We start from the raw sequence: 25,213 nt of genomic DNA on the forward strand, positions 1-25,213 counted from the left end.
TCACAAAGGCATGTTCAGGAAGATGGGCAGGCTTTTATTCAGAGCGTGTTTCTCATCTTGTTTGCAAATGAGTTTGGAGGAACTAGTTCTATGAACAGCCAGGGAGATGTTGGAAATGAACTTAAAAAAACCTGTTGTGTGAATACAGGAATGTGTGTGTGTGTTAAGTGCTGTTAAGTCGCTTCCAACTCTTGGCGACCCTATGAATCAATGTCCTCCAAAATGACCTATCTTTGACAGCCTTGCTCAGGTCTTGCAAACTGAGGGCTGTGGCTTCCTTCATTGAGTCAATCCATCTCATGTTGGGTCTTCCTCTTTTCCTGCAGCCTTCCACTTTTCCTAGCATGATGGTCTTTTCCAGTGATTCTTGTCTTCTTATAATGTGACCAAAATACGGTAGCCTCAGTTTAGTCAGTTTAGCTTCTAGGGTCAGTTCAGGTTTGATTTGATCTATAACCCATTAATTTGGTTTTTTGGCTGTCCACGGTATCTGTAACACTCTCCTCCAACACCACATTTCAAAGGAATCTACTTTCTTCCTATCAGCTTTCTTCAATGTCCAGCTTTCACACCCATATATAGTAATAGGGAATATGATGGCATGATTTAACTTGATCTTGGTGGCCAGTGACACATCCTTACACTTAAGTATCTTTTCTAGCTCCTTCATGGCTGCCCTTCCCAGTCTCAATCTCCTTCGGATTTCAGAACACAGGAATCCCCCCCTTTAATAATGAATAGCTCATGTATCCTAACTGGTCTTTGGTTTCTATGATGGTGTGGTGGCCAACAGGCCGCTGGAAGCTTGCAAGCCAAAAATCCACACTGATCCTAACCTACCTCACAGGGTTGTTATGATGATGTAAGTCGCTTTAGGTCCCCCTATTGGATAGCACAGGCTAGCCTGATCTTGTCAAATCTCAGAAGCTAAGCAGGGTCAACCCCGGCAAGTATTTGTATGGGACACCTCCAAGGAATACCAGGGTCATGACACAGAAGCAGGCAATGGCAAACCACCTCCGAACATCTCTTGCCTTGGAAAACCCTACAGGATCCCCCTAAGTCATCTGTGACTTGACGGGGGAGGGGGAATTGGGGGAAAAGGCAGGGTATCAATGAAGTAAAACAAATATTTTAAAATGGTCTGCCCCAGACCGGGGGAGGGGGGAAGGTATGGGGGTTTGCTTTTGATTTGCCTCTCTTCAGGTGCACATTTTCCCCATCTAAATTCTCAAAACTCAACAATAAGCCCCCATGCAGAGTTTTGAGAATGCGGATGGAAACAATGTGCCTCTATAGAGTGGGAATTCCAAGGCAAAACCTCCCATGCGTAAATGGCCTTAGTGGATTTTCAGAACTACCCCTGGGGAGGTTCAAGCAGGTCTGTATCATCTTAAGTCAAGGAGGCTTATGACAACAGTGCCAATCAATCCCTGCAAGTAAACGGATGCGTCATCATGCGCCTTTGCATTGTGACTCACTGGGCAAAGGCACGAACTCCACTGCTGATGCACTGGTGATCTTGCCGGTGTCGAGCTCCACACGGTGGTATTCATAGATGGTCCGACGGTGGGGTCCTAAAACAGATTAGGAAGGGCATTAAATCCATGGAGGGCTTCCCCCCATGCTGCGTGGGCTGCAATCAAGTTAGAATGCCTACTAGCCTTTTGCAGACCAAAGGCATGCAGTTGCAGAGTCATTTTACGCTCAGGCAGGCTTTCTCGCATCTTCCCCTGTGCTTATCGTAAGCGGGGAAGGGCAGTGTGGTTGAAGACTCTGCCGCAGTAGTTGTCAGGCAGCCGCAAATTATTTTTGTTCCTTTGCTGATCTAAAATAAAGGGTGGCTCAAACAACTGACTGATAACCCTGTCCAGGGATCCAGGTTTGCTAGTCTCTGGACATCACATGACCATTTCAGGACCAAACACCTCTTCCAGGAAGATTGTTTCAGGTGGATAGCCATGTAGGTCTGCAGTACCAGAGGAAGACTAGAGTCCAGTAGCTCTGTGGAGCCCAAAGAGTAGGGTTGCCAGCTCTGGGTTGGGAAATACCTGGAGATTTTGGGGGCAGAGCCTGAGAAGGATGGGGTTTGGAGAGGGGAGGGACTTCAGTGCCATAGAGTCCAATTGCCAAAGCAGCTATTTTCTCCAGGAGGCTGAATTCAAAACCAACCTCGTGCTGTAATTCCAAAGGTACTGCAAACACAATCAGCACTGATAGCTAAATACTGTAATATAGTAATGCAATTTTATCTTATGTTCCAATAAACTATTTCACCATATACAAGGTCTCAAATGATGTTCATTTACATAGCAATGCATAATTTATCAATTTCACACATAGGATTTCATACATGAAATGGATACTATGAAACAATACGCCACCCATTAACAATGCAACACCCATTCAAAGTTCTCTGGTGTGTAATGAAATGTCCATTTCTTGTTTGAGCTATAGTTACAAAATTATGCAAACAAGATTCCACAGGATTCCATGAGATGGGTTTCCGGTACTATACCAGAATTATATATAATTATGCAAAGAAGATTCCACGGGATGGGTTTCCGGTACTATACCCATTTCACCATTGAAGGTTTCATCAATTGGGGAAAAAATCCTTATGTGGCCAGTAGGCAAGACGCCTGTCAATTAGCTGGCCACATAAGGATTTCCCCCCCGATTGATGAAACCTTCAACGGTGAAATGGGTATAGTACCGGAAACCCATCTCGTGGAATCCCGCGGAATCTTCTTTGCATAATTTTGTAACTACAGCTCAAACAAGAAATAGATATTTCATAACACACCAGAGAACTTTGAATGGGTGTTGCATTGTTAACAGGTGGCATATTGTTTCATGGTATCTATTTCATGTATGAAATCCCATGTATGAAATCGATAAATTTTGCATTGCTATGTAAACGAACCATTTGAGACCTTGTATATGGTGAAATAGTTTATTGTAACATAAGATAAAACTGCATTAATATATTACAATATGTAGCCATCAGTGCTGATTGTGTTTGCAGTACCACCTGGAGTCTGGCAACCCTACCAACAAAATTTCCAGGGGACAAGCTTTGGAAAGTCAAAGCTCCCTTCATTAGGTACTGGTATCTGACAAAGGGAGCTCTGACTCTCAAAAATTTATATTCTTGAGGTCTTCTAGGTCTCTAAGGTGCTATTGGACTCGAATCTACCAGGAAAAGTTATCTTGTTGTTGATAAGAAATCATATAAACCTCCCTTAATTCTCTGGAGAAGTCAACTGGCTGACAATGGGCCCTAGGGTTGCCAGGTCCCTCTTCGCCACTGGTGGGAGGTTTTGGGGCGGAGCCTGAGGAGGGTGGGGTTTGGGGAGGGGAGGGACTTCAATGCTATAGTCCAATTGCCAAAGCAGCCATTTTCTCCAGGTGAACTGATCTGTATCAGCTAGAGATCATTTGTAATAGCAGATCTCCAGCTAGTACCTAGAGGTTGGCAACCCTAGTTGTAATCCCGGGAGATTGCCAGCCACCACCTGGAAGTTGCTACACATTGCATTTTTTACCCTTCGTGGGAAGCATAATGCAACCTACATCTTGTGAATTGGTTAATATGTGAAACTGCAAGAAGAGTATTCATTGAAGGACTGATGAAGAATTAATAATTAAGAATTTGAAACGGCCGTACCCTCATGGTGAACTTGGCTTCTTCTATACAAGACTACATGGAAAAATTGCCTGATGATGATGGATGTACTCTATTAGAGACATTTTAAAATCTTTTTTGAATTTCCTCTATATGCAAATCTGTTATCTGTATGGTACACCTTGTTGTCACATTGTAGGTGATCTCGCATGTGTCACAGGTATCGTGTAGTTACACACTTTAAAAAACCCTCTTCCTGTATCTCTGTCAATAAGTTGTATTTGTATTTAATATATTTTTGCAGGAGTTCTAATGATCATAGAGTTCTACTTTTTGCCTCTCTTCGCTATTCCCCCCCCCCCGCTCTGCCAATCAGCCCGGACTCACCAGGTGCATCAGGGGAGGAGCTGCCGATCATGAAAGCATCCGAGAGGCCAGCTTTGACGGGGTGTTGTGTGGAGCTAATTTCCAAGACTGATATGGGGATCTGGAGCCAGGAAAGGTGAAAAGGTTTTTGAATACACCAGCAGTAGAGTTAAAAAAAGGTCAAGAAATCTTCTGCTTTCTCTCACTCTGAGGATCTCTCCTCCTCTATGGTTGTATTTGAAGGGCAGAAGATGGGAATGTTCTGGGGACCCTTCCTTGTCTTTCATTCTGTACCTCAGATTTGGAGAGGGTTGCCAGCTCCGGGTTGGGAAATACCTGGAGATTTGGGGGCGGAGCCTGAAAAGGGTGAGTTTTGGGGAGGGGTGGGACTTCAATGCCAGAGTCCAATTGTCAAAGCGGTCATTTTCTCCAGGGGAACTGATGTCTTCTCGCCTGGAGATCAGTTGTAATAGCGGGAGATCTCCAGCCACCACCTGGAGGTTGGCAACCCTAGATTTGGACCTCTTACCTCCTTGTAGCCAAAGACAATTCTGCCGTCGGTGTGCAAAGCTGCTTGGAAGATGAAGTGGCCTCTGTCTTCCTTCCCTTCCAGATATACTTGGTCCCACTGAACAACAAAGACTGTCCCTGTGGGGAGAAAAGAGGGGACATGGAAACGAAAACTTCTCCTTTCACACACAGAATCATGGAAACAACTAGGAGACCATCTATTATAAACCCCTCACAGTCACAACCGCAAGGCAGGACTGTGCAATCCTTCACAGGACAACATATTAATGTAGAAAGGCAGCTGTCCTGAATTCCAGCAGACCTGAGGACCAGAAGCAGGTAGCGTAGTCAGATAGTCTGAGGGTCAATACCGGGCTGTTCTAGGTCTGGATCCAAAGTGGATCAAAAGCAAAGTCCAAATGCCAAGTCAAAGTCCATTCCAAGGTCAAGGCCACAAGACAGAGTCTCATGAATGATCCAGCCGTGATCCAGCACATTGGTCTTTGTAAAAGCTGCCACAGATGTCCCAGCTTGAGCTATGGTGAACCATTAGGGTTGCCATCCTCCAGGTGGTAGCTGGAGATCTCCTGGCATTATATCTGATCTCCAGGTGACAGAGATCAGTTCACTTGGAGAAAATGACCACTTTGGAAGGTGGACTCTATGGCATTATACCCCACTGAAGTCACTCCCCTCCCCAAACCCCACCCTCCTCAGGCCTCACCCTTAAAATCGCCAGGTAATTCCCAACCCGAAGCAGGCAACCCTATGCACAATGCACTCTTGGTTCAGTGGTGCTTGTGATATTGTGCAAGCATCCACTTGTATCTTTGTACATAAATATGTCAGTGGTGTAAAATAGTCTGTTCTTTTGCAGCAAGGACATTAAAAAAAAAGATTTTTTGGGGGGGGGGCTTGCATAGACTCTACAAAAAAGAATCAGGCCAGAGAGATAGTAACCCTGGTAACAACCATTCTTATCACTGCTACAACCATCTCATAAGCACACATGCTTCCATGCCACACAATAGCTGTGGTACCCAGTCCTTATCCATCTGCCTGCGCTAACAACCAAGTCACGGTCATACACTCTGCAATTGTCTTGCAACACTCTAACATGCAGGCTACAAATCACCCACCACCCACACAATGGCAAGAGATTATCACTATGACATTTATGTCTTTCTATGTCATCTTAAAAGAAACCTGACACGTTGGCTGCCTTCCAGTACTGAACCCCCATCAAACAGATCTCGAGCAGGGACAGCAAAGGCAATACATGTTTGCTCCTGTTCTTGGCTGAGTTTGCTACTAGTAGCCATGGAGGAACTTTGTGGAGAATTCATTTGAATCTTGCTTTGGATCCAGACTGCTTTTTTCATTCAGTCTCAACCAATTCTCTTCCTTCGTTCAGCAGCTGAACCAGAATGGTTTTTGTCCGTTCAGGTCCTATGATTAGGGTTGCCAACCTCCAGGTAATAGCAGAAGATCTCCTGCTATTACAACTGATCTCCAGCCGATAGAGATCAGTTCACCTGAATAAAATGGCCGCTTTGGCTATTGGACTCTATGCATTGAAGCCCCTCCCCTCCCCAAACCCCACCCTCCTCAGACTCCGCCCCAAAAACCTCCCACCAATGGCGAAAAGGGACCTGGCAACCCTACCTATGATGCGGTCATAGTGTGGTCAAAGGGAACACCTTTTTTCACCAGCAGAAAAGCTGGTTGGATCCATCCTCTTGTTTTGGAAACAGTGTAAATCAGGGGTCCCCAACCTGGTACCCGTGGGAACCATGGTCCCCTCTGACATCTTTTCTGGTGCCTGCCAAGTGTTTTTAGGAAGTGGCTGGGGCCAGGTAGGGCTAGTGCCCAGGAAGGCTTTTGATTGACTATTGGAGATTTGATTGGCTGTGCAGATTTTTAAAAATGTTGTTTTGGCAGCAGCTGCCACCACAGCCCAAGGATCTGCAGCACTGTCACTGAAGTTAAGCTGTGGCAATCGTTTTATGGCTGGCTCCGCCTCCTGCGGCAGCCATTTCGTTGCTGCGCCCACCATGCCACGTCAGAATTCCAAATGCACCTGCAGGCTCAAAAAGGCTGGAGACACCTGGTGTAAATGATAAGGGAAATATGACTAAGGATTTGTCCCAAACTGCTTATGTTTGTGGTGAAGGCAGGTGCATGCATGGAAAGGAAGCCCTGCAGGATCTCTCACCATTGTCGAAGTATTTGACAGTGGAATTGCGGGAGTAGCTGGGGTTGAAGTTCGCCATAAGAGGGGCAACATATTGGGTGGCGGTCAGCATCTGGTGAATGACATCCCCCATGAAGATGAACCCTGGCAGGAAACCGAAGAAGAGGGAGCAAGTTATGTCTATATCACATTACATGCGTACATAAGTGCCGTCAACTCGCAAACCATTTGTGATGACCCCAACAAGACTCTTTCAAGGCAAGTGAGAAGCACAGGTGGTTCGCCGTTGCCTTCCTCTGCAGTGTCTTCCTTGGCGGTCTCCCATCCAAGTAGGGACCCTGTTAAGCTTCTGAGACCTGATGAGATTGAGCTATACCATATAGCAGCGGTTCCCAACTTCGGGTAAACATACCCTTAGGGGTATGAGCCAGAACATTTAGGAGTATGCGGAAAAAAAATTGAATAATGGTGGGAAAAGGCATTTGAAATCACAGCAACTATATTAATTACAAGCATTTTGGTAATATGAGGGGTACAATTTATGGAAATGGGCTGCCAAGGGGTACACAAGTGAAAAAAGGTTGGCAACCACTGCCATATACAGTGTCAGGTTCCCCCTAGCCCTGGTGGGGGATGGGGGGTAGGGTTGCCAGATCTAGGTTGGGAAACTACTGCAGATTTGGGGATAAAGCCTGAGGAAGACAGGGACCTCAACAGGGTACAATGCCATAGAGTCACCCTCCAAGCATTCATGTTTCCTAGGGGAATTGATCTCTGTATTCTGGAGATAAGCTGTAATCCTGGGGGATCCCCTGGTCCCACCTGGAGGCTGGCATCTCTAATACCATACCACCTTCCCTCCCTGTTCCACACATTACCGTTGTCCTTTATAGGCATGTGGTCAGCCCAGTCTGCTAATTCCGTTGCCTTCTTCCCCGGGAATGCCTAGACCAGAGTTTCCCAAACGTTTTGAGTCAAGGAGCACTTTTCAGGAGAGAAATTAGTCACGGAACACTAATTTTCACCTAGCACCTATATGCTACTACTAGCCAGTGTGTCTATGGCATCACTTGTAAATGCGCAAAACTACGTTGGTAGCACACTTCGACCCGTTAAAGTGCGCATAGGTGAACATAAATCTAGAATGAGGGCAAAAGTACTTGACGCTCCATTAACTCTTCATTTTATTAACAACAAACATAATGAAAATGATTTACGTTTCTTTGTCATTTGGGTCTACAGGGGCAATCCTTTTGATCTTGATAATGTACAAAAAATCTTGTTAAGACAAGAAATGCGCTTTATTCACCTTTTTAAATCTTATTTTCCATTTGGTTTAAATAATGAAATTGATCTATCTTGTTTTTTTATAAATCATTGTCTACTCTAAAGAATCACAGCTGTTTAGTACTGGGCTTAACCTTCCAACAGTAGTGAATAAATTACCTACACCTGTAGCTTAGATCCAAGCATTTGAAGGCAGGACAGCTCTACAGACGCAGAGAAAGACGATCTATTTGAAATTTGAAATATGAATAAGATTTCCTTCTTTCTTAGGTATAGTATTGTTGTCTTAATTTTTGCATAACATTATAAAATATTTTTTAAAAATAATATGAATGAGATACACGTTTTGGAGATTGGTTTTTATTATATTCTAGGAGCTTTGACATTTGAACGAATGAACCGCTGATGAAGCTGCCCTTGTAGGCAGTGAAAACGTTCGGGACATCCGGGCCGCGTTTCGACCCGACCTTGTTCTTTGATCCTACACGTTCAATTGACTCCGAAAAGAGAAAAAAAGATTTTGATACTAACATAATTGGTATTTATATTTACCTTGCTACTTTGTGACATTGTTGTCTTGTAAAATGTTGTAGCGTTTGTATACAGCTACGTTGTGTAAACCCGTTCCTTTGTATGTTGTTTATAGTAGTAAGTTTCCTTTGATTTTTGTTTCACATGATGTTGTATAGCACCTTTTCACTTATACACTGTTAGAATATAAGTTTCAATTTGAATAATTTTGAGCTTGGTATTATCCTTTCTACAGTTTGTCTATTTAATACCAGAGCATATTTGGGTTTAACCGCCAGGTAGTAGCTGGAGATCTGCTATTACAACGGATCTCCAGCCGATAGAGAAAATGGCCGCTTTGGCAATTGGACTCTATGGCATTGAATTCCCTCCCCTCCCCAATCCCAGCCTTCCTCAGGCTCTGCCCCAAAAACCTACCACCGGTGGCGAAGAGGGACCTGGCAACCCTAGTGATGGGGTATTAGCTCCTCCTTTTAAACATATGAACCCAGGAGGAGTTGGCAGGCCACAAGCTGGCTAGGACTCTCCCATCGAATGTCCTGTCTGCCAGCCAGGACCTAAGCCTGGGAAATGGGTACACTTTACTGGGTCCAAGGGAACCTGCCTGGGCTACAAGCCCATCTTCATGATATGGTCAGTTTATGGCACTTTAGAACTAGGAGAGAAATTTTGAGGAAGGTATGGGATACCGGGCAAGTATTTTTGGGTTACCTGGTACCCTTGGGGAAGGGCTGTGGCTCAGTTTGTAGAGCATCTGCTTGGCATGCAGAAGGGCCCCAGGTTCAATCCCCGGCATCTCCAGTTCCAGGGACTAGGCAAGTAGGTGATGTGAAAGACTTCTGCCTGAGACCCTGGAGAGCCGCTGCCAGTCTGAGTAGACAATACTGACTTCGATGGACCAAGGGGCTGACTCAGTATAAGGCAGCTTCATGTGTGTACCCTGTCTCTGCAATGCTCACTCCATGGAGGTTCACCCGTCACTTACTCAGTTAGGCACCTGGTTAAGACCATTTCTATCATCCCAGTGTCTTCATTGTTCAGATGCTTTGGTAATTTTATTATTTATCCATTTTTGCCCATATACTGTTCTGCTGGTTTAATTTAGCTGGACCCTTCTTATTTTTATTATGTATTTTATACTGATTTTGGTCATGTTTTGGAGGTCTTTATGCTGCTGAGTTGTTATTTTCATTACTTTTATGCTGGTTTGGGTGCTTGTCGTGATTTATGATAGCAGTCTCACATCTATGTGTCTCCCTTATTGCTCTTTTCACTCTGATTTCAAGAAGGGGGGAAGGAGCATCTGACCTGGGTGGCAGGCAGCAGTTTGGTTGGGTGAAGATTTATTCATAGAATCATAGAATCATAGAGTTGGAAGGGATCACCAGGGTCATCTAGTCCAACCCTCTGCACAATGCAGGAAACTCACAACTACCTCCCCCACACACACCCAGTGGCCCCTACTCCATGCCCAGAAGATGGCCAAGATGCCCTCCCTCTCATGAACTGTCTAAGTTCATAGAATCAGCATTGCTGACAGATGGCCATCTAGCCTCTTCTTAAAAACCTCCAGGGAAGGAGAGCTTACCACCTCCCGAGGAAGGCTGTACCACTGAGGAACCACTCTGTTAGAAAATTCTTCCTAATGTCTAGATGGAAACTCTTCTGATTTAATTTTAACCCGTTGGTTCTGGTCCAACCTTCTGGGGCAACAGAAAACAACTCGCCACCCTCCTCTATATGACAGCCCTTCAAGTACCTGAAGATGGTTATCATATCCCCTCTCAGTCTTCTTCCCTACCCTCTTTCAAAGTAGCCCCTTACTAATAATACTTAAAGACCACAAGTTTAGATGAAAAGGATGGAGATGACCTACAGCAATGCATCTACGACATCAATTCCATGTTGCTTCTGAAGCCTTTGCTCCCATCTGTAGAACGTCCCACCTGTTTTCTCTAAACCTTTGCAAAACAGCATCCCTTATACCCAATGTGGTACCATGAGGCTCACCTCCTGTTGCTATGGTAACGTGCCGCAGGTGATGCCCATAAAAGGGGAAGTCAAATGATAGGGTGACTCTCTGTAGGAAGATAGATGGGAATAACAGCATGAAGGCAGGAAGTGTGCTGGGTGATATATCAGCTATGTTCATATTCACGTATTCCCAAGAGGATTAAGAACTGTTCTTGAAAAATAAATCCAAATCCTGTACAAAGGCAGGTCTTGGCCGAGGAGTGAGGGTGGGGTATAAAAACCAAAATAAATAAATAAATAAATAACGGCCAATCCGCCCCTGATGGAAAGGTTAAAAATGTAACCAAACTCTTTTACCTTCTGGAAAGTACAGAGTTAATCTAAGATTACCTTGTAGGAGCAAGGATCGCTGTTACTGCATAGTTAAATTATGCAACTTCCTGCCCCAGGATGTGGCGATGGCTGCTAACTTGGAAGGCTTTAAGAGGGGAGTGGACATGTTCATGGAGGAGAAGGCTATCCTTGGCTACTAGTCAAAATGAATAGTAGTCATGATGCATACCTATTCTCTCCAGGATCAGAGGAGCATGCCTATTATCTTAGGTGTTGTGGAACACAGGCAGGATGGTGCTGCTGCAGTCGTCTTGTTTGTGGGCTTCCTAGAGGCCCCTGGTTGGCCACTGTGTGAACAGACTGCTGGACTTGATGGGCCTTGGTCTGATCCAGCGTGGCCTTTCTTATGTTCTTAAGGGAAGAGGAAAATTGCTTCTCCCCACCCCCAAAAATGATAGGCAAAACATTTCAAAGTTGCTGACACTGAAGGATGCAGGAGGGCCGCTGAGCCTCTGGCCACGAAATGGACAGTAGTAGGTGAAGAGATGGACTCACCGCAGCCTGCCTGTGCGTATTGGACAATATCCCATGGACCCTGACTTGGGTCCTGTTGGCTTCTGCGATGTTCACCCAGAGGTCCTTGGCTCGTGCTTCACCGGAACTGTAGATCCGGGATATATAGTAGTTATGGTTGTCTTCCTGTGAGAAGGAAAAAGACTGCATGTGAAGGACCACTTGCACCCCGGTGTAGCTCCCTGTGACCTTAGACCGTATGCCATGGCCCTGCCTTGGATTAGTACAGGGAGGGATGGAAGGAGGAGAATAGCATTCCCTAGCAATTGCACCAGGCTATAGAATGCATACAGTCATGTAGCTCTCTCTGAGCCATGCGGTGTCAGACTCCAGGACCTCATTGCATCTCAGGAATAATAAACTTCGCTCCAGACGTTGCAGAGAGTTTAAACATTTTATTGAGAAAGCAAACGAGTTCAGTGGTCTATACAACTTAAGGTTAGAATAACGACGGGAATTTTACAGATCAGCTTTATAGGATGCACACACGAGAACTGTTTACACGTAATGGCTTTGAAATGCAAAACATCAGAGTTCTCTCAAACTTCAAGAGAGAGAGGGTTCCGGCAAAATCACACCTTGAGATCAGAGCAGATTTACAATAGGAAGGCTACTTTGAAATGGAGACGTCAGAGCCTCTGGCCATAGCACCTTTCTCCCAAACTGAAGAGACTTTCCCACGGGACCAGAAGGTGGGGTGGGGTGAGGACACGGAGCTTGCTATCCGGGGGCTCGATTGCGTGCCCTCGCTGACATGCGGTGAGTACCACTAGTTTAGCATCTTTACCTTCAGATGCTGGGTGAAGGCATTGTCCTGGAAGGAGATTATGGATTTCTCCCCCCTGCATGGAGACCAGGAAGGCCCCGTGTTTAAAGGGGATGTCCGCTCAACGTTGTGCTCATTCAGAGCACCCCTTATGGGTATGGTTGCCAACCTCCAGGTGGCGGCAGAAGATCTCCTGCTATTACAACTGATCTCCAGCCTACAGTGATCAGATCACCTGGAGAAAGTGGCCGCTTTGGCAATTGGACTCTATGGCATTGAAAGCCCTCCCCTCCCCAAACCCCCGTCCTCCTCATGTTCTGCCCCAAAAACCTCCCATTGGTGGCGAAGAGGGACCTGGAAATCCTACTTATGGGCTCCCTTGTTTAAATTGGATCAAAATTTTGACCCAGTTCAAAGCGGGAAGCTGCAGGGTGGCCTGTGCCCATATCTGCGGATTCTGTTCCTTAAAAACTTTTTCCGTGTGTGTGTGTGTGTGTGTGTGTTATTGCTGCCCTGATAATTTTTCACTGATGGTTCAACATTATTTTCTTTATCATTTTAAACTGTATGCATTGTTTTCCTGATCATGCGATTGCTATGGAGACAAGGAGAGGCATACTTTGCCAAGGTCATAAAAATGGCCACCTTCTAAGGATGTATGTGTTTGTGTCCTCATCTAACCGCCTTTCATATTCCTTAGGAAGTGTCTCTGGTGGAAGGGAAGCAGGTCAGACAGGCAATTGTCTACATGCACGAGAGAGAGAGAAATCATAGGAACGCATAGCAAGAGAATCAAATTAATTGCAGCTGCAAGAAACCGATAATGGCTACTATTGATCAACAGTTTACCAAATCCTCAGTGGAAATTGCAGACAGGATTCTATAGACCTTGATGGTCCCTGTTGGATAATCCTGTGGCTGATATATACTCTGTTTCTGTGGTTGTGTTGTACCACAATATCCCGACCCCATCTTAAAACACAGTGAACATTTCTTTTGAAAAGAATATATATATATATATATATATATATATATATATATATATATATATATATATATATATATATATATATATAATTTTAAAAAAAACTCAGTGAGCATAACCCAACAGAAATCACAGCTGGTTTGTAAGTGAATTGAGCAATACCACAAGCATACTGCACCCACACATGCGTACCACGTGATCACCGTGACCGCCAGCTGAATACTTGAACTGACAGTCGTTGCATCCGAGGTAATAAAAAAAGTTTATTTGATGTTGCGTTCATCGATGGATGAACATATATGCAAGACAGCTAGATTCAAGTCCATAGCTCCTTAGAGACCAACAGGAATTTGCGGGGGTATAAGCTTTGGAGAGTCACAAAATCACACAAAGTTGGAAGAGACCACAAGGGCCATCCAGTCCAATCCCCTGCCATGCAGGATCCCACAATCAAAGCGCTCCCGACAGATGGCCATTCAACCTCTGCTTGAAGATCTCCAAAGTCAGGGACTCCACCCCCCACCCCCCGAGGCAGGGCATTCCACCGTCGAACTGCCCTCATCGTCAGAAAGTACTTCCTAATGTTTAGGTGGAATCACTTTTCCCTTAGTTTAAATGCATTACTCCGTGTCCTAGCTCTGAAGCAACCGAGAAAATCTAGTTCCCTCATTAACATGGCATCCCTTCAAATATTTAAACATGGCTATCATGTCACCCCTTAACCTTCTCTTCTCCAGACTAAACAAACCCAGCTCCTTAAGTCTCTCCTCATAGGGCATGGATTCCAGACCTTTGACCATTCTGGTCGCCCTCCTCTGGACACGCTCCAACTTGTCAACATCCCTCTTAAATTGTGGAGCCCAAAACTGGACACAGTATTCCAAGTGAGGTCTGACCAATGCAGAATACAGTGGTAGTATTACTTCTCTTGACTAGACACAATACTCCTTTTGATGCAGCCCAGAATTGCATTGGCCTTCTTAGCCACCATATCACACTGTTAACTCATATTCAGTTTGTGGTTCACTAAGAGGCCCAGATCTCTTTCACATGTACTGTTGTCCAGATCCCTTTGTCAGATTTGACTCTCAAAAGCTTATATCTCAAAATTCTTGTTGGTCTCTAACAGGACTCAAATCTAGCTGTTCTACCGCAGACCAAAATGGCTGCCCTCTGAAACTATATATGCATGAATGACTAACTGATGTTTTGAGATGGTGGAGAGGCAAGTGTATGTTGCTTCCATTGATTGGAGCAGTGACAGCTTAACAAAGGGATGCTGGTATATCTCTACACGGAGGCTCTCTAAAGTAAATTAAACTCTGAAGGAAGTTGCTTTGACTAAAAGAGTTTTATGGTAGAACTGTTGGCTGAACTCAGATTTGGGGAGGGGGAGGAATTAAGTCAAAAAGGCAATATTTGATATATTGAAGACTCAAATATCTCTAGCTCCAGAAGTATTTTCCTTAAATTGTGTTGTATCAGCCCTGACCTGGATAGCCCCAGGCTAGCCTGATCTGTCAGATTTCAGAAGCTGAGCAATGTTGGACCCAATTAGTATTTGGATAGGAGACCTCCAAGGTCACTACTAGGGTTGCCAACCTCCAGGTACTAGCTGGAGATCTCCTGCTATTACAACTGACCTCCAGCTGATAGAGATCAGTTCACCTGGAGAAATTGGCTGCTTTGGCAACTGGACTCTATGGCATGGAAGTCCCTCCCCTCCCCAAACCCCGCCCTCTTCAAGCTCCGCCTCAAAGACCTCCCGTTGGTGGCGAAGAGGGACCTGGCAACCCTAGTCCCACTTGGAGACTGGAAACCTAAAAGGGAGGAGGAAATAAGTGGGGAAATGGACCAAAATGGGGGGGGGAATTCCTTAGATAGGGCTCAGACATCAAAAGAGCTAAGTGGATAGGTTTCGAACACCTATAGAGAGGCAGGACTAAGTTAGGTATCCTGTGATAGGAAAGTTATGTTACCTCAGAGAAATACTTCACAAGTATTGGTGACTTGTGAAGAGGACCTGGCAACCCTAGTCACTACGCAGAGGCAGGCATATATGTATGTGTGTGTGTGTGTATCTATCTATCTATCTATCTAACACACACACACACACACACACACACACATACATTGGATCCAGCCCTATGGGTCCTATTGTGAGATAGGGCTGAATCTTACAACTGACAGACGATCACTGGAAACGACAACCTTTACCTCATCAGAAAGAAGGGCTGACAAAAGTGTAGGAAGGAAACAATGACAGGTGACAGAGCTCTACAATGCTTGAAATGAGTACAATATTCAGATATAAGCTGGTGGCCTGTAACAAATTAGTTAGAAATGGAGGTGCCTCAATGATTAATTCTTGATGTACTGTGCAATCTGATCTGTAGCAAAGGAGCTGACAGGATTTCCCCCCCTCTGTTGTATGTGACATTCATTATTTGTTGGTTATTAATCAGTTTTTTTAAAAAAAAAAGAAACCCAGAGGGGTGATGATGGCCATCATTTCTCACCGCCTGAACCCTTTACCTAAAAAAATGGGGCAGCTATCTGTCTTTACTGCGGCCATTTTCTCCAGGTGAACTGATTTGTATCAGCTGGAGATCAGTTGTAATAGCTGGAGATCTCCAGCTACTACCTGGAGGTTGTCAACCCTACCAACAGGCACGGCATAGAGGCCAAGGCCTTCTCCTGTAGTTGCCTCCTCAGCACTGGTATTCAGAAGTTTACTGCCTCTGGATGTGGAGGTTCCCTGTTGTCACCATAGATAAGGAGCATTAGCTGCTTGAGGGAGGGGATGGCCGTAAGGATTGCCAGCTCCGGGTTGCCAGCTGCCAGCTGCTTGGCAATAGTCTTGTAGCCCAGTCCAGCCTTGTGCAGGCCTACAATCTTGTCCCCTGACATCCTTGGACAGCTCTTTGGTCTTGGTCATGGTGGCTAGTTTGGAATCTGATGGATTGATTGCTTCTGTCGACAGCAGAACCCTAACCCTAATCTGGCTGGTTGATAGGGGATCAAATACTTATTTCACTCATTATAATGCACATCAATCTCTGACTTTTGTCTTCTGGGTTTCTGGGGGTTTTCCGGTTGTTATTCTGTCTCTCACAGCTAGCTACCTACCATTAAAATTATGGACTGGTCATTTCTTCGTCAGAGGGCAAACGGGCAAATTCAGCAGGGGATCAAATACTTTTTCCCCTCACTGTACCTGGAGATTTTTGGGGTGGAGCCTGAGAAGAGTGGGGTTTGGGAAGAGGAGGGACTTCAATGCCATAGAGTCCAATTGCCAAAGCGACCATTTTCTCCTGGTGAACTGATCTATATCAGCTGGAGATCAGTTGTAATAGTGGGAGATCTCCAGCTACTGCCTGGACGTTGGCAACCCAAGGTGGTGGAGCAGTAGAGGAACAATGGGAGGCAATAGTGATGGCAGAGGTTGCTGCCCCCCTCCCCAAATCTATTGCCTGAGGCTACCGCTGACCTGAAAAACCAAAGCCATGAGCTAACACTGCAGTTGCTGTTCTGACAGTTTCCAGTACCTCTTAGTTGGCTGGGCGATAGAAAGAGAAAATTGCCTCGACTCAATTGAACTAGTTATACATCCCAAAGAGGGCATGTTTTAGGCCTGCATGGTGAATAGGGAATTGTGCTGGGGAATAGTAGGGCGGAAATTCTATTAATGAAAAATCATTTTCAGTGTAATACGACAGGAGTTTTTTTCCTTCCTCGCTACAGCAAATCTGTTTCGCTGCCTGAAATAAGATGGGTGTGTGTGTGTTTCTAATTAAAACGTTCTAATTATTATTTAGGGGGAAAGGAGCAGGGAGAAGCTATCCTGGGTCCTTTCCTTATGCACTGGACTTTTAATGTTTCCCAGTCACATACCACGTCTGATTGCCCTGCTGGAATACCCAACTCATCACACATTGAAGAGTACACAGGTTGGGTCTGAGGTCCCTACCCTGTGTTACAATCAGCTGTCACCGTGGGTTCACCTAAGTTCTTGAAATGATGGTGCCTGAACTCAATCATGACTGCAACATATGTGCTGAAGGGGATTAACCACCCCTGCATCTTTCCCCAACTCAAAATGGTCCTGGGGTGTGTGCTGTGGGGCACTAGGAAAACCCAAATTTCCTGGAATACACCGGGGTTTCGCTGATGGGCCAAATAGCAACCCCGAGGACAATTTCAGGGGGGAAGGAAGAAGCCCCTTCTCCATGTGATCCATGTGTCCTCATCCAAACTGGGCACCATGCGCACAGGAATTAGAAGAACCCGTAACTCACATCTGACTGTTACACAGAGTGCGGATGCCAGGCCCAGGCTGTGTACTCTGTAACGTGTGAAATTAGCCCTTTTAAACTGCATTCATATTTTACCTATCTGTAAAGGTATGAGGAAGGTAGAATTAATAGTTGTCCCAGACTGACAGCTCCCCATTCTCACTTCACGTCTCCACTCCCTGGTAGAAAGAAAAATGTGCAAGCGCAAAAAGCAAAAGTGTTGCTAATATAACTCAAAAACACAACAGTGACAGGTTTGATGGCTAGTATCCCATTTTGATATCCTTCTTCGGACTGTAACCTGGAAATTCAACAACAAACAGAGGTATCACTAGTATAGCTGTCACTGTTGTGGTTTTGTGTTATATTATCAACACTTTTGCTTTTTGCGTTTGCTCATTATTTGTACACTGTAATACATGTTTTGTAATTTATTTGAACCTTTGTTGTTGCGACTGTTTTGTAAAACTTTGGAGTAGCTACAAGTTAGTAGATAAATGCCTTTGCACATTTTTTTCTGTCTTCTGTCAGAGGTTTCTCCCCCTTCTTTTTTCCACTCCCTGGTAGACTCCATCCACCACACAGGAGCTGTCATACAACAACCGATTTCAGGACATGGTTGGAAGGCATGCGATAACAGCACCCTTGCTGCTCGTCTGGATCTGATTAGTGTCTGGGGATGGGGGAGACTTCCTGGGATCTTCTGTACATGGTCTTAAATCCCATGAGTGATGGGAAGTGGGCTATCAATAAATAAATGGTTTATGCCTCAGTCCCCAGCGGAACATTGCCATGCTGGGCCATACCTAGGGGTGCCAGCCTCCAGGTGGGACCGGGTGATCCCCCAGAATTACAGCTCATCTCCAGACTATATAGATCAGTTTCCCTGGAGAAAATGGATGCTTTGGAGGATGTGTTCTAGGTAGGGTTGCCAGAGAGCCAGCGTGGTGTAGTGGTTAAGAGGGGGGTTTGGAGCAGTGGAGTCTGATCTGGAGAACTGGGTTTGATTCCCCACTCCTCCAAATGAGCAGCAGAGGCTAATCTGGTGAACTGGATTTGTTTCCCCACTCCTACACACGAAGTCAGCTGGGTGACATTGGGCTAGTCACTCTCTCTCAGCCTCACCTACCTCACAGGGTGTCTGTTGTGGGGAAGGGAAGGTGATTGTAAGCCGGTTTGATTCTCCCTTAAGTGGCAGCGAAAGTTCGCATATAAAAACTAATTCTTCTTCTTCTTCAATTGCCCATGCAATCCAGCCACCTGCTTGGAGTGGTGGCCACGCATGCCATATTTACGTCTGGGTTTAGTCCTGGAAGCGCCGCATCACGAAGGGACCCTTTTCCACTCAAACCCCCCCCCCCCGGACTAAACCCAGAAGTGACATAAGCATGTCACATGTGGCCAGCTGCCCCCGAAAGCTTCCTGCTGGTGAAGAGTGAGGACCCAGCACCCAGAGCTCTATGGCACTGTACCCCAGTGAAATCCTTGTCCCTCCCCCCCAGCTCCATCCCCAAATCTTCAGGAGTTCCCCCAGCTCCATCCCCAAATCTCCAGGAGTTTCCCAACCTGGATGTGGCAACCCTAACCCCCCATCTAGGGTTGCCAGGTCCCTCTTCTCCTCCGGCGGGAGGCTTTCCCATGTAAGCGCATGTGCGTTCTGGTTTAGAACCGGAAGTGCAGCCTCGCAAGGGGCCTTATACCTCTTCGTTTGAGTGGTAAAGTGGTGCGAACGGTATACATATGCGTGTGCATGTTTGCCCCCCAACCCCGGGCAGAGGGGTCAACTGCCGGGGGTTTGCCCGCCACCAGCAGGCACCTGGCAACCCTAACCCCCCATCCCCCCGCAACCCTAGTCAGATCAGCAGCCCAGTAGCTCAGCATTCAGTCTTCTGACCCCGGCTGTTCAAATGCCCTGGGGATAGTGAACGAGAACTTGTCTGTCAGTTCTCCAGCATCTGGTAAACAGAGATATCTCATCCCCAGACTCACGCTTCTGGCTGTCGTAGCTATTAGTCGTTGGCAAACCTCTCCTCCAAGCATTTATTTAATCCTTGTTAAACCTGCCGATGCTTACAGCCACCTTAGCTTTCTGTGGAATTGAATTTCACGGGTTAATCGCACTTAAACTTTTTAGAACGTCTCTGTTTCGTTTATAGCTCACGAGCCGCTTATAAATTTCAACAGCTGTATCCGAGAGGTGGTTTTTGTTTTTGTTTTACTTTGTAGGAAAATAATTTCCCTCGGTTTATCCCCTCCAATAATAACAAAGAGCCCAGCAGCACCATGGAGAACGCGGCACACAAATATCCAAAACAAAGGAAATAGAATACATTTATTATTGTATAAAGGATCGCAAAGCCAGAGTCTGCTTTGTCAGATGTTCTGGCTCACATCTCCCACAATAAATCTGTTCATCTTTAAAGCTGTCACTTATGTTGTTGCTTTGTTGTGCTTGCTACAACAAAATTTGCTGCCCTCTTGGGAGTTCTCTCTCGGATCTTCTAAACCTCTGTTGTGTTTCCCCGTCAGTCATTTCCCCCCCCCCCCTGCGGCAGGCTTTTGTGTCTTTACTCACACCTTTGGTCACCAATAGGCAATCCTAGGCCAAATTACACCTTCTGTTGAAGTCAACGGGGTTAGAAGGGTGTAACTCTGTTTCAGAATACACAACGGAGACTTTTTAAAAAAAAAACTTTGAAAGCAGACCAAAGGACCTGGCACAATTCACACTCTGTCCTAGCCAACTTTTAATTCTTGAAACACCGTCAAAACAGGACGGATTTCGCAGCAATATCGAAGGCAAGGTCTGCACACCCCCTCCCCCCCCCCCCGGTATAGGGCTTCAGGGGTCGGCCACTGTTTTTTTACCACCGCGGTCAGCCAAGGTTCCAATTTCGGTCAAGAGGGTGTTAGTTCAGGATTTGCCCCACTGGTGTTTTAGGACAAAAGCGCTAAGCTGGAGGTGCTGACCCAATGATCTTCTTCACAAAGGATCTGTCAACAAGGCTGGAAGATGAATTCATTGAAAACAACAACAACAATCCCTCTTCTATTGTTAGCCAAAACAATTGTCTCCATGGAGCCTGGGGTTCGACAGGGCTTAATTCATAAATGAAAAGAGACTAGAGTTCATGAACAACTTGGAAGGCCTGCCCCTGCTAGGGCTGCCAACCTCCAGGTGGTATATTAATGTGCATAAATAGCAACCATAGAATAAACAAAAATGATATTGACATTCATATCATGTTGTTGGGAACATACATCATTGTCACTGAACAGCTAGCGTTGGTTCCTGAAGAAGGCCTAAATAGGCCGAAACAGGGTGACAACCGGACCGCACCCCAATATATATACAGGGGAAGAACGGAACCTCAGAGTTACGGACAGTAAGAGCCACTTATGCAAGACGTCAACGTGCGCTATTCTACATTGTACTCTATTGTTCAATTCACCGTCAATGTTAATGGTCCAAAATATCTGTAACTCTGTGACTTATTTTGAGACAACAATGTATGTTCCCAACAACATGATATGAATGTCAATATCATTTTTGTTTATTCTATCGTTGCTATTTATGCACATTAATATACTATAGGCTTTACAAAACTTTTGGTCTATTTCTGCTAATTCCATACAGCAGGCTAACATTTTGTTTACTAACCTTCAGGTGGTGGCTGGAGACCTCTCGCTATTACAACTGATATCCAAGTGACAGAGATCAGTTCGCCTGGAGAAAACGGCCACTTTGAAAGGCGGACTCTGTGGCGTTATACCCCATTTATAGGGTTGCCAAGTCCCTTTGCTCCACCGGCGGGAGCATGGTGCATGGGGCGGTCAACGTTCTTTCCGAGTTTACCTGGAAACGACTTGGACGCTCTAGCAATCTCCTCTGAAACTCTATGGTTTTCATAGAGTATTGACAGAGATTGCTAGAGCATCCATGTTCACTTCTGGGCAAACCTGGAAGTGACGTTGGCGTGGTGCATGGGTTGTGTGCATGCATCGCACGCCTCCCCCTCTATCTGGCTCTCTTCTGCCCGCCAACCCTCAGCTGGTTTGTGGGCAGCCCGGTGGATTGGTGGGCTTTTACCCACCCCATCAGGCAATTGGCAAGCCTTCCCATTGAAGTCCCTTCCCTCCCCAAATAGGGTTGCCAGGTCCTTCTTCACAACTGGCAGGAGGTTTTTGGGGAGGTGCCTAAGGAGGGCGGGGTTTAGGGAGGTGAGGGACTTCAATGCCATAGAGTACAATTGCCAAAGCGACCATTTTCTCCAGATGGACTGATCTCTATCGGCTGGAGATCAGTTGTAATAGCAGGAGATCTCCAGCTAGTACCTGGAGGTTGGCAACCCTAACCCCCACATTTGCACACAAGGCCCAGGGGTAAGTCTGGCTACATGTTCAGGAGGGAGATTTGCTGCAGGAAGCCAGAGGCGACAGCAAGATGCGAAAAGGCCAGCTGCAGAGCTGTCACTCCAGCTGTCCCATTTTCTCATTTGCAAAGACACAGGCTTGCAGCTTCCAATGTGTTCTCAATAAAATGGGGGGGGGGAGAGAGAGAGAGAGAGAAATAAATGAACACAGCAAATGCCAGAGATGGGTGGACTTGGCGGCTCTCTCTCCCTCCAGCATTACCTCATCCCTGGATCGCGATTATGTCCCAATCTGCCACCTTGATTTGGTTACAGCAGAAATTAAGAGGAGAGAAAGAAAACAAGCGGAGGAGAAGGGGGAAGGAAAAAGCAATCCCGAAACAAGCTTACTATACGAGAAGAAAGTAAAGCTTTATAGTCTCCATTTGGTACTTGCTGAAATTTGTTTTTCGGTATGTTTTTTCCCCTTACCCTCTGAGGTCTTATTTAATCTGAATCCTCCAGCAAGTTCCAGAGACAGGGGTTGCTGTATTGGTAGGTCCCTCTTCAGCACCAGTGGGAGGTTTTGGGGGTGGAGCCTGAGGAGGGCGGGGTTTGGGGAGGGGAGGGTCTTCAATGCCAAAGAGTCCAATTGCCAACGCGGTCATTTTCTCCAGGTGAACTGCTCTCTATTGGCTGGAGATCAGTTGTAATAGCAGGAGATCTCCAGCTGGTACCTGGAGGTTGGCAACACTATGTATTGATCAAAAGACAGGAGCTATAAAGTAGGCTACAAGAACCTCATTTGTTTTAGAAGTGCAAGAATATGGACGTTTTCAGTTTCGACATAAATCTTCTTCAGGACCAGCCAAGAGTGCTGTGAGACACCAAAGCCTGTATAAACCACCAAGCCAAGCAGATCAACTAAGGGCATCCTTTTACCTATGGGGCGAGGTAAACACACATTATTAGCTATTTGATTAATGCAATCCCTACACTAGAAGTGATGCTAGCAATGGGAGGGGGAGGTAAACGAACAGGGAAAGGATTAAATTCTTGTTTATCACTGGCTGTCCCAAAAAAGGCATCCCCCAAATGCAAGCCTTTATCTCCCAAATCCAGGCCTGTGAGATAAAGGTTCGATGTGGTTTTCTCCATAGGATGATTGATTACAGACAACGCTGGAGGCAAAACAGCTGTCTGTCCAAAAGGTAACCGTTGATCAGTTCAGATGGGAAAAGAAACCGTGGTTTTGTTAAACTAACTGTAGGCAATTGATCATCTGAACCTAAGTTAAGAACATAAGAAAAGGCACATTGGATCAGACCAAGGCCCATTAAGTCCAGCAGTCTGTTCACACAGTGGCCAACCAGGAACCTCTAGGAAGCCCACAAAGAAGATGACCGCAGCAGCATTATTCTGCCTGTGTTTCACAGCACCTAATATAATAGGCATGTTCCTCTGGTCCTGGAGAAAATACGTATGCATCATGACAAGTTGCCATTTTAACTAGTAGCCATGAATAGCCCTATCCTCCATGAACGTGTCCACTACCCTCTTAAAGTCTTCCAAGTTGGCAGCAATCACCACTTCCTGGGGCAGGGAGTTCTACAATTTAACTATGTGTTGTGTGAAGAAAGTTGCCACCAACCTAAGTTACCAACATCAAGGTGGGGGCCTGGCATTCTCCTGGCATTACAACTGATCTCTAGACTACAGAGTTCTGATCCCTGGAGGAAAAGGTCATTTTGAGGGGCTGACTCTATGGCATCACATCTTTGCTGAGCTCCCTCCGAGGACTCTGCCCTCCCCAGGCCCTGCCCCCAAATCTCCACAAATTTCCCAAGCTGGAGTTGGAAACCCTAACACTAACTATGGTTAGTTAGGGTAACTCAAACCAGTGCGGGAAGTGCACACTGGAATCAGCAGCAGGAGATTATTGTCCTGGCCTTTGGGTAAGAAGAGGGTTAATGCAAAAGTCAGGCAGAAGATTTGGCTAGCAGGGATGTGGTTGGCTCACCACATAGGGTTGCCAACTCCGGCTTGGAAAATTCTTGGATAATTTGAGGGCAGTGCCAGGGGAGGGGGGAGTAGGGGAGGAAAGGGATCTCAGCTGGTATGTGGTTCCATAGATTCCACCATTCAATGCTATTTTTGCCAGGCGAACTAATCTCTGTAGTCTGGAGATCAGTTGTATATCTGGGAGAACTTCAGGTCCTGCCTGGAAGCTGGCAACCCTACTCTGCAGCCAAGAGTGCTCAAAACTTCCCTGCTGTTGTGTTGTTGCTGGACAATCACAGAATCATAGAGTCGGAAGGGGCCATACAGGCCATCTAGTCCAACCCCCTGCTCGATGCAGGATCAGCCCTAGAGCATCCCTGACAAGTGTTCGTCTAACTGCTGCTTGAAGGCTACCTCCCTAGGCAGCCACCTCCCTAGGCAGCCAATTCCACTACTGAAGAACTCCTACTGTAAACATTTTTCCCCCTAATATCCAGCCGGGACCTTTCCATCCATATTTTAAATCCAAAAGCCAGTTGGTGATGTAATGGGGCTTGGTTGGGTGCCAGCTGAGATATGGGTTTCTGGTAGAGGGAGGCAAGGAAAAGATCAGCAACGCTGTATCTATGGTTTGCCAAGCTAGGAATCGCTGATCTTCTGCAGGCTGAATCCCAGTTTCACAAATGAACGACAGTTAAAATAAACAGCGGTTTTGTGTTGTCTGAACTGACGGCATGAAGCAGGAATCTGAGAAGGCCAGAATGCATCAAGCCTGTGAGTCCAGAACAAGAGTCAAATGTGGTAATGAAATAAGAGGCCCCGCTTTCCCCCTGAAGCAGCTAAAATCAGCGCCTCGCTGATGCTACTCCCATAAGCTGACAAATGACTCCTCTTTGCATTTGTCTTCTTTCTCCTTTCCTTGCGCTGGGACGGTAACCACTGCCTCCTCAAAACCACCCACTGCTGAATTTTGAAAGGCAGCCTTGTTTTCAATCAGTCGTGCCCCTTTTGACATTCTGCCTCTCCTGATGTCTCAAGATGCAAATACAAAAACGAATAGCACTGTCTATATGACTAGTCAATTCCAAAAGAACAGCAGAAGCTCAATAATTAGCAAAAGACAAATGCTATATTCAAAGGCAACGAGTGTAACACAACACACTACCATAAACACAAAATAAAAACTACACCAAAGGCATACAGGCAAAAACAATACCTAATGACAGCTGAATAGAAGAAATTCAGCAAGGTAAGTAAGCTGTAAAGTTCATTCCCAAAGCTGGTAAGCGCGATGATTGATCCTGCTGAAAAAAATCAAAAACGGAAGCTGATAGACTTGCGCGGAACGGTGGTTGCCAAGGTACAGTTGGTCATGCGCAGTAGCACAATTGAAGGCAAAGGAAAGCTGGAACGAATGG

At 45.8% G+C, this 25,213-nt stretch overlaps 1 protein-coding gene across 1 annotated transcript in view; it reads right to left on the minus strand.

The window, feature by feature from the left end:
- The window catches only part of PLXDC1 (plexin domain containing 1), a 64,314-nt gene that overhangs the window by 20,791 nt on the left and 18,310 nt on the right, over positions 1-25,213 (minus strand). Inside the window, exons 3-8 of the mRNA XM_056864613.1 lie at positions 11,379-11,522; positions 10,527-10,596; positions 6,720-6,842; positions 4,524-4,642; positions 4,016-4,115; positions 1,482-1,577 (exon numbers count right to left, since the gene is read on the minus strand). Coding sequence (XP_056720591.1) covers positions 1,482-1,577; positions 4,016-4,115; positions 4,524-4,642; positions 6,720-6,842; positions 10,527-10,596; positions 11,379-11,522 — 652 coding nt within the window. The remainder of the gene's footprint in view (positions 1-1,481; positions 1,578-4,015; positions 4,116-4,523; positions 4,643-6,719; positions 6,843-10,526; positions 10,597-11,378; positions 11,523-25,213) is intronic.

This window comes from Euleptes europaea, chromosome 18, assembly GCF_029931775.1.
Source record: "Euleptes europaea isolate rEulEur1 chromosome 18, rEulEur1.hap1, whole genome shotgun sequence".
Taxonomy (NCBI): Eukaryota; Metazoa; Chordata; class Lepidosauria; order Squamata; family Sphaerodactylidae; genus Euleptes; species Euleptes europaea.